The 9,939-nt window shown below is 46.7% G+C and overlaps 1 protein-coding gene across 1 annotated transcript; it reads right to left on the bottom strand.

Annotated features, from left to right (window-relative positions):
* Positions 1-7,868: 7,868 nt before the first annotated feature.
* On the bottom strand, positions 7,869-9,039 carry LOC148784442 (uncharacterized). Its single transcript, XM_088876831.1, has 2 exons — positions 8,604-9,039; positions 7,869-8,344 (listed from the first exon to the last, which is right to left on the bottom strand). The coding sequence occupies exons 1-2, from the start codon at positions 9,037-9,039 to the stop codon at positions 7,869-7,871; spliced, it is 912 nt and encodes a 303-aa protein (XP_088732957.1).
* Between the last annotated feature and the right edge of the window lie 900 nt (positions 9,040-9,939).

The raw sequence follows: 9,939 nt of genomic DNA on the forward strand, positions 1-9,939 counted from the left end.
ACGCCATAGTCTATAAAGAGCACATGCACTAATCGAACTGGAAAGATTAAGGCTCAAAATCCTCTGCCTAACATCGTCAATAATAAGAGAAGCCAATACATTAGGCGGGTGTTCAATTTGCTGGAACCGTCTGGAGTTTCTTTCTCGCCACAAATGGTAAACGAATGACCCAAGTAACGCTCGGTATGCTGCATTGATGATATGCTTCCCTCTCCATTTTTTCACTGGCCATTTCACATCCATTTCCCATGTGCGATTGGGCCAAGCGAATCGAATGATTTCCCGTATGGCTATAAGGCATCTTCTGCTAAATCGGCATCGGAAGAATAAGCGATTATGTGTCTCGGTTGTTTCTTCATCACATAGAATACACCCTCCAATGTTTGTCTGTCGTTGGTAGTTTTTCCTGAATAGCCATCCATAGGATAAAACAATATCGTGGGATCTTTAGCGAACCCAAAAGTAGTGAAGTCCAACCTACTTTCGGTCCGGGCGGGCAGATAAGTCTGTACAGGGCTTGGGCTGTGGGTTGGCCATCCGGGAAACGCCAAATGATTCTATCATCTCCACCATGGATCTGGGGTAGTGTATAAATAATCTGAACGCATTCCAAATCCGTGATGAGGGGCCAGTGCCATTGGCCCTCATCAATAACCGTATTGAGCTTGATAGATTCATCAAGCCCAAGTAAACTCGGTCCTCGTGGAAATTGAGAAATCAGGGGGCCAAGGTGATGCCATGGGTCCTTCCAAAGATAGAAGGTCCTCCCATCTCCAAAACGACACTCCACCATTGGTTGGATAAGTCTGCGTAGACGAAGCAGCTTTCTCCAACCCCACGATCCACCCTTCTCGTCAACAGTCCAAATGGAATTATTTTGTAGTCGTCTGAGCTGTAGCCACTCAACCCAGATAGACGTTTGGTCACATCTAATGACATCACACAACTTCTTAGTCATCAGTGCTCGGTTAAGAGCATCAATATCTTTTATTCCTTGGCCTTCTTCCCCAACTGGTTTGCATACATCCTTCCACGCAACTTTGGCATAACCCGTCATTGAGGTGCCTTTCCATAGGAACCTTCGAAGGCGTTTCTTTTTTTTTTTTTCTTTTTCGGTAAATGTAAATTTCATTAATAAAGAGTAATGGTACAGTACAACATGGTACAACATGGGATTATCAACTGGTTTCTCCCTCTACCCAAGGGATACGCCATAATCTATACAATGCTCGTGTACTGACTGACGATGCTAAGTCAACGCTAAGAATCCTCTGTCTGACGTCATTGATGATTAGTATGCTCAATGTGGCCGGTGTCCGCTCAGTATGATCAAATCTCCTCAAGTTCCTCTCCTTCCATATGTGGTAGACGCACGCCGCCAGTAGTGTACGGTAAGCTCTATTAATAATGTGCTCCCCTCTCCATTTCCGTGTCGCCCATTCAATATCTGTTGCCCAATCTCTATTGGGCCAGTGAAAGCGAATCCTTCTGCGAATCTCATAAAGGCACTGACGACTAAATCTGCATTGGAAGAATAAATGTGGATGAGATTCCGTAGCTCCCTCATCGCACAGTATGCACACCCCCAGGTGGGATAGCCACGATTTGTCTGTGGTAGGAAGTTTGCCAAGGATTGCTAGCCATAAGATGAACGAATGGCGAGGAATCTTCAAGGAGCCCAAAAGTAGTGAAGACCATCCTACTTTCGGCTCGGGGTGAGTGAATAATCGGTAGAGGGCCTGAGTAGTAGGTTGCCCTTCGTCACATCTCCACACCACCCGATCCTCTCCTCCGAAAATAAGCGGTAGGTTATGTGTGATTTCCAAACATTCAAAGTCAGTGATGGTAGGCCATTGCCATTCTCCTGCTGAAATCACCAAGCTGAGTTTTGCTGATTCTTCAAGTCTAAGATGGCGGGGACCTTGAGGGAATCGCTCGATAAGTGGACCCAAGTGATGCCACGGGTCCTGCCAAACAAAGAATCTGTCTCCATTTCCAATCTGGTAATCCACGATAGTGCGAAGGAAAGGACGTAGCCTGAGTATTTTTCGCCATCCCCAAGAACCTCCATGTTCACGAATAGTCCAAATCGATCTCTCACGTAATCGGTCTTGGTAGAGCCACTGAACCCATATGGATGTCCTGTCACACTGGATAACATCACATAGTTTCTTGCTCATTAATGCGCGATTCAAGGTGGAGATATCCTTGAACCCAAGTCCCCCCTCATCCATCGGTCGACACACATCTTTCCAGGCTACCTTAGCGTACCCACTGGACGTCGTACCCTTCCATAGGAAAGTCCTCAACCTCTTCTCAATTTCACTGATGACTTTCTTAGGTAATATGAATGCAGAAGCCCAATATAAGCTCAATGCTGAGAGCACAGATTTGATGATTTGTACCCGCCCAGCATATGATAATGAAATCCCTTCCCATCCATTAATACGTGCATCAATTTTTGAGATAAGCGGTTGGCAATCAGAGATGGTCAGCCTAGACGAGATTAAGGGAAGACCCAGGTACCTCATTGGAAGGTGGCCCTCCTGAAAGCCCAAAATATCCAGCATCTGGTCCTTCAAATTTTGAGCCGAACGTGAAATGATTAAGTGACTTTTTTGGACATTCAGCCGAAGGCCCGACAACTCCGCAAACCAGTCCAATCCCTCTTTGAAGACTCTGATGGAGTCTAAGTCAGCTTTGCACAGTAAGAGGAGGTCGTCTGCAAATCCCATCTGAAAAACCTTAGAACTCTCACACTTCCAATGATAAGTGAATTGCATGTCCTGTTCAATTCGTTGCAAGAATCCCAGATGTAAGGCTTCCATAACAAGAACAAACAGATAAGGAGAAAGTGGGTCTCCCTGTCGTAGTCCTCTCGCTCCAGCAAAGAACCCATGAGGTTTTCCATTGAGCCCAATCGAGAATGATGTCGTGGTAACACACTCCTCAATCCACCTTGTAAACGTAGGTGGAAACCCGAACAGCTGCAAAACTGCTAACAGGAAGTCCCACTCCACCGTATCATAGGCCTTCCTGATATCCACTTTAAGTGCGCATCTCGGGGGTAGGCGCATCTGGTTATATCTGGAGAATAATTCCTGGGCTAACATAATGTTGTCCCCAATGCTTCTTCCCGGAATAAAGGCTGTCTGACATGGGCTAACTATCTTGTCCAGTAGCACACTAATTTTTTGGACAAGAAGTTTCGCAATGATCTTGTATAAAACATTGCAGCATGAAATTGGTCTAAAATCATTAACCGACATAGGCGTATGTACCTTTGGGATCAGGGCCAAGATCGTGGAGTTGACCTGCTTCAGAAGTTTTCCGGTAGAAAAGAAGTCTAGTACCGCCCTCGTAACTTCTTCCCCAACCACAGGCCAAGCCGCCTTGAAAAACCTTGACGAGTAGCCATCAGGTCCCGGTGCCTTGTCATCAGCAATATCGAACATTGCTTGCTTCACATCATCCGCCGAGATTGGAAGGAGTAATTGATTAGCTTCCTCATCAGTGATACAGTGCCTTGCCCACGGTCTAAGATAACGAATATCCACTGACAGCCGTCTTCTGGTGCTTCCTAATAGGTTCTGATAGTATGAGACAAACTCATGGGCGATTTCCCCTAGATCCGTGTGTGTGAAACCATTCTCATCATTAATCTGTAAGATTCTCCTCCTTACTCGTCTCTGTGCAATTTTACGAAAGAAAACCCGGGAACATTGGTCTCCGTCTTTCATCCACTGCATTTTGGCTCTCTGCTGCAGCATAATTTGTTCGAGTTTTGCCGCTTTAGCATAAACGACTCGACAACAATGCTCCAGGAGTAAATATAGCTCATTTTGTCTATCAGAGCTCACCAACTGTTGTGCCTCATCAAGAAAACCTTTGGCTAGTTGGACATTCATCGTCAGATCTCCCTTATTTCTCCTTTGTAGTCTAAAGACTAGTTTAAGTGCCTTCAGTTTACGTGTCACAGCATACATAGGAATACCCACAATCTCATGATGCCAAATATTCTGCACATTGTGGATAAACTCGGGTGAATGGGCCAGATAGTTATCAAATCGAAACACGATGATGTCAGCCCTAGCAGCAGCGATGATGTCAGCCCTAGCAGCAGCGATGATGTCAGCCCTAACATCAGTGATGATGTCAGCCCTAGCAGCAGCGATGATGTCAGCCCTACTAGGGCTGATGTCAGCATTGTGTTCCAAGCAAGCCTCAGCACTTGCATCATAGATGACATCAGCCCTACTAGGGCTGATGTCAGCCACCCTCTCTATTTCCACCTCAGCATCCATGTCAACAACCTCCGCCGCCACATCACCTCCAGTCGTGTCCACATAGCCGTCCACGTCGTCTTTCCGGCACACGTCACGGGTCGCCGGCGAAGGCTCCGTCCACTCACCCAGCTGCCGGAAAAGCGCGCCAGGGATTCTAGCAGCTTTCCGACCACCAAGAATGGCCGGACGACGAGAGAAGTGTCCGTTTCCGACAGTCGCCGTCGAAGGAGCACGAACAGTCACCGTCGCAGGTAGCTGAAGCGTCGCCGGTGCCTTGCCACCATTTTTTACCGTTGTGAGCTCTGGATCTGGTGGGATAAGGCATCGCACAGCCTTGCGAAGGCCACCGGTCGCTGGTCGGTCGCGGCTGCGCTCCATCATCTTCGTTTGCCGCGGCTCGTCGTCGTCTCCAAAAATCGTTTGCCATCGGGTTTTAAGTTCGTTCAGGGCAGCCATGGCTGCCTCATCTCCATGGTCAATGACGCGGTTGGCAAGATTCAGAAATTCGTTCAGATTGAACGAAGAAGACGACGATCCGCCATGGCCGCCTTTCAAGCTCGCGTCGCCTCCAACGGTCGGATCTGAACTCGCCGTTTCAGCTCCCAAACTCCCTCCTTTCACCGTCGAACGCTCATCTAAGCCCAAAGGGACACAAAGTCTACCCTCAGTCGGCGGAAAAACGACCGTTTCAGCCGGCGGTAAAGGTCCCGACTTCTCGTCTTCTACACGCGCAGCTGGGTTTTCCCTTCGTCCTTTGGTGTTCTTCTTTCGCCGGCCGGGCACTGTTCCGTCTCCGTCGCACTCCGTCGGAGCCTCGCCGGCAGTCTCCCCGTCGCCGGCCGGAAGTGAGGATGATGAAGATTGAGATTTTGGGCGGTTCATTTTCTCTACCTCCTTAATGATCGCCTTCGGTAGTATGAATGCAGAAGCCCAATAAATGCTCAATGCTGAAAGTACAGATTTAATGATTTGTACCCGCCCAGCATATGATAACGACATACCCTCCCATCCCGCAATACGTGCATCAATTTTGGACAGAAGTGGCTGACAGTTAGATATAGTCAATCTAGATGAGATTAAAGGAAGGCCTAAGTACCTCATCGGGAGTTGTCCCTCCTGAAATCCCAAGATCGATAGCAACTGATCTTTCCTTTCTTGTGCAGACCGGGATATTATAATGTGACTCTTTTGAGTATTCAACCGGAGGCCCGACCATTCTGCAAATCGGTCCAGTCCCACCTTAAGGACTCTAACAGAGTCCAAATCAACTCTACAGAATAGCAGGAGATCATCCGCGAATACCAATTGGAATACTCTTGCTAGCTCACACTTCCAATGATATGTGAATTGCATATCCTGCTCAATTAATTGCAGATAACCAATATGCAGAACTTCTTTTTTTTTTTGGTAAATGTAAGTATCATTAAGTAAAATGAAATAGTAGTACAGTACAACAGTGTGGTTATCAGTCGGTTTCTCCCTCGACAGGCCAAGGGATACGCCACAGTCTATATAAAGCTCTTGTACTGACTGATCTAGGTAGAGAGATACTAAGGATCCGCTGCTTGATATCCTCAACTATCAATAAAGCCATGGTGCTAGGTGTCCTCTCGGTGTGCTCGAATCTTCTCAAGTTTCTCTCCCTCCAAATGTGGTAAACACATGATGCTAGTAGTGCTCGATAAGATATGTTGACAATGTGTTTACCTCTCCATTTTTGGGAAGCCCATTCAATATCCGTTTTCCAGTCTCTATTGGGCCAAGAATATCGTACCATTCTCCGGATAGCTGTGAGACACTGCCGACTAAATCTGCACTGAAAGAATAAGTGGCCATGTGTCTCTGTCGCACCCTCATTACATAGAATACATGGGCCAAGGTGCGCTAACCATGATTTGTCCGTTGTAGCCAATTTGCCTAGAATAGCAAGCCACAGGATGAACAAATGACGTGGAATCTTCAGTGATCCCGAAAGTAGTGAAGCCCAGCCTACTTTCGGTCCTGGGGGATCAAAAGCCTATATAGAGCCTGGGTTGTAGGTTTACCCTGATCAAATCTCCAAATAATTCGGTCCTCCCCTCCATGAATTGTGGGTAAACCATGTGTGATCTCCAGACACTCAAAATCTGTGATAGGAGGCCACTGCCACTCTCCTTCACTAATAACCGTGCTCAATCTGGCTGATTCCTCTATTCTGAGTAGTCTCGGTCCCCGTGGGAATGTGACACTGAGTGGTCCGAGATAATGCCACGGGTCCTGCCAAAGGTAAAAAGTTCGCCCATCGCCAATCTGATAGTCCACCATAGGGCGGAGGAAAGCCCGTAGACGTAGAATTTTCCGCCAACCCCATGATCCTCCATGTTCCCTAATCGTCCAAATGGAGGTGTCTCGTAACCGACCCTGGTAAAGCCATTCAACCCAAACTGAGGTCCTATCGCATTTGATGATATCACAGAGTTTCTTCGTCATTAATGCACGATTCAAGATGGAAATATCCTTGAATCCTAGTCCTCCCTCATCCTTCGGCCGACATAAATCTTTCCATGCTACCTTCGCATAACCACTGTTTGTTGTCCCCTTCCACAAGAAAGTTCGCAGTCTCTTCTCAATTTCGTTTATAACTTTCTTTGGCAGGATGAACGCTGATGCCCAATATAAACTCAGCGACAAGAGTACAGATTTAATAATCTGCACCCTACCAGCATAAGAAAGAGCCATACCCTCCCAACCCGCAATGCGTTTATCAATTTTCAGCAAAAGAGGGTTACAATCAGCAACTGTTAAACGAGAAGATAAAAGAGGTAGCCCTAAATACCTCATCGGTAGGACTCCCTCTTGGAATCCAAGTGCTTCCAACATCTCCTCTCGTAGTCCTTGTGCTGAACGTGAGATAATGAGGTGGCTTTTCTGCACATTTAGTCTGAGCCCCGACCATTCAGCAAAGCGATCCAATCCTGTCTTAAATACTCCAATAGAGTTCAAATCAGCACGGCAGAATAGTAACAAATCATCAGCAAAACCCAGCTGAAAAATCCTGGCTGCATCACACTTCCAATGAAAAGAAAATAATTCATCCTGGTCAATATGCAGAACTTCCATAACAAGCACAAATAGGAATGGGGATAAAGGATCTCCCTGACGTAGACCTCTCGCTCTAGCAAAGAACCCATGTGGATTTCCATTAAGACCAACCGAAAAAGAGGTCGTCGAGATGGACTCCTCAATCCACCTTGTGAAGGTTGGTGGAAACCCAAATAGCTGCAAAGTCGCCACAAGGAAGTCCCATTCAACCGTGTCATAGGCCTTCCTAATGTCCACTTTAAGTGCGCATCTAGGGGGGAGTCGCGTCTGATTATATCCCTGAACAGTTCCTGAGCCAAAATGTTGTCTCCAATGCTTCGTCCCGGGATAAATGCTGCCTGACTAGGATTGATTAACTTGTCCAGCACCACACTCAATTGTTGGACAAGTAATTTAGCAATGATCTTATGTAAAACATTGCAGCGTGATAAATGGTCTAAAATCACCAACAGTCATAGGATTATGTACCTTTGGAATTAATGCCAATAATGTAGAGTTAACTTACTTAAGAAGTTTCCCCGTGGTGAAGAAATTCAGTACCGCCCTTGTAACCTCAGTCCCCACCACTGGCCAAGCTACTTTAAAGAATCCAGATGAGTATCCGTCAGGGCCCGGAGCCTTGTCCTCAGCAATGTCGAACACGGCATTCTTCACATCATCCGGTGTAAAAGGTAAGCACAATTGGCTCGCCTCCTCATTGGTAATAATATGCCTCGCCCAAGGTCTAAGATAGTTAATGTCCACCAATATTTGACGTCTGTTACCTCCTAAGAGGTTTTGATAATAGGATACAAACTCATGTATAACCTCCTCCGGTTCTGTGTGAGTGGTTCCACTCTCATCATTAATCTGCAAGATCCTCCTCCCCGCCCTTCTTTGAGCGATCTTGCGAAAGAAAATCCTGGAGCATTGGTCACCCCCCTTCATCCACTGCATCTTAGCTCTTTGCTGTAGCATAATTTGCTCAATCTTGACAGCTTTTGCATACACAAAACGACAGCAGTGTTCAAGGTAGAGGAATAGTTTTGCGCCTCCTCGAGAAATCCCTTCGCCAATTGGACATTATGGGACAAATCCCCTTTATTCCTCCTCTGTTGTCTGAAGACCGGTTTCAGGGCCTTAAGTTTACGTGTCACCGCATACATAGGCACGCCAATCACCTCATGTTGCCAAATATTCTGGACACTGAGATAAAATTAGGCGAAAGGGTTAGGTAATTATCGAACCGAAACATACCTCCATTATTATGATACTGTGAGTCCCCAAATAAGACCAACGACGAGTGGTCCGAAGTACGGGGTGTAAGGCTATGATATGATGAGGTAGGAAACCGTGCGAGCCAGCGATCATTGATGAGTATCCTATCCAATCGTTTCCATAGGCTCCTCATACTCATGCTGCAATTGTGCCAAGTATACCATTCACCTTGCATAGGCATTGGCAACAATCCAGCTTCCTGAATACAATTGTTGAAATCTTCCATGGCAATCCTTATATCTCCCGAGATGCCACACACCTCATTAATATCGCAGACTGCATTGAAATCCCCTCCCACTAGCCATGGAACGTCCGTACACTGTGGGGCAAGGGTTTGTAAAGAATTCCATAGGGCCCGTCGACCAATCACTTCAGAAGCACCATAAACAACAGTAATGATAACAATTTCATACATTATTACTGGAAAAAACCATGCAAAATAGCGCTTAGCAAAAATTCTCTCTCTAAAAAAATGGACTCTCAATATTCTCTCTCACACACTACTACACCACATAACACACACACACTTGCCCTAACCACTAAAACTGCCGCCGGCGACAATGAGGAGGCTCCGGCGGTGAAGGAGAGGTCGACGGCGATGGAGGACGACGACAGAAAGACTGTTTAGGTCAAGATTCCGGCGATCCGCGAGTTCTTAATGCGGAATCTGAAAAATCGCGATTGGTAGGTGAATCGCCATTTTTGGTCAGATTTCCGGCGACAATGGAGGATCAGACGAATGGGGACGATGACCTATGGATTTCAGAGATCGGGAATGGAAGTCTGCCGGAAAGTGAACGTGTTTTGAGGGCTGAAACAACAAAAAATTTGCAGACGCCATACTTAGGGCTTATGGGAGAAAAAAGGACGCGCAGTAAAAAAGCAACGGCAACGAGCACTAATCCAGCTGAAGACGGTACACCAGAATCCATGGAGGAAGAGGCTACATCAATGAATGAGAAAGGCGAGAGCTTGGGCCCTAAATCGTCTTCTTTACAACCGCCGCCAAAATTAGGGTTTGAAGGAGCTTCATCCTCCATCAATGGCGGACGACGGTTTGAACCCTTCAAACTTGACGAGTTCTTAAGATTGGCTAACACTGTTATTGACAAAAGCGACGAGCAAACTGTTACAGCGCTTAAGGATCTGAAACGTAGATGGACGGAGAGATTTCAAAGCATGCCGTCGCTGCGTTCGCTGGTTGAGAAGAGAGGCCCGCCGCCGCGCGTGGGGGGTTTGCGTCTGGCTTTGAGATGCCTTTTGCCGTCGGAAAAGAGCAATGGGGCGTCGGAAACTGCTGAAAACGACGGGAGTA

The sequence above is a fragment of the Sesamum indicum genome, linkage group LG13, assembly GCF_026168435.1.
Source record: "Sesamum indicum cultivar Baizhima isolate 11 linkage group LG13, ASM2616843v1, whole genome shotgun sequence".
In the NCBI taxonomy this organism is placed as follows: domain Eukaryota; kingdom Viridiplantae; phylum Streptophyta; class Magnoliopsida; order Lamiales; family Pedaliaceae; genus Sesamum; species Sesamum indicum.

Bases quoted from the DNA above. Each gene is read 5' to 3' on its own strand.
- LOC148784442 (XM_088876831.1), bottom strand. From the start codon at position 9,039: ATGTATGAAATTGTTATCATTACTGTTGTTTATGGTGCTTCTGAAGTG. The intron at 8,345-8,603 runs GTATGTTTCGGT...TGTATGCAAAAG, and splicing joins ACAGTATCATAATAATGGAG to CTGTCAAGATTGAGCAAATT.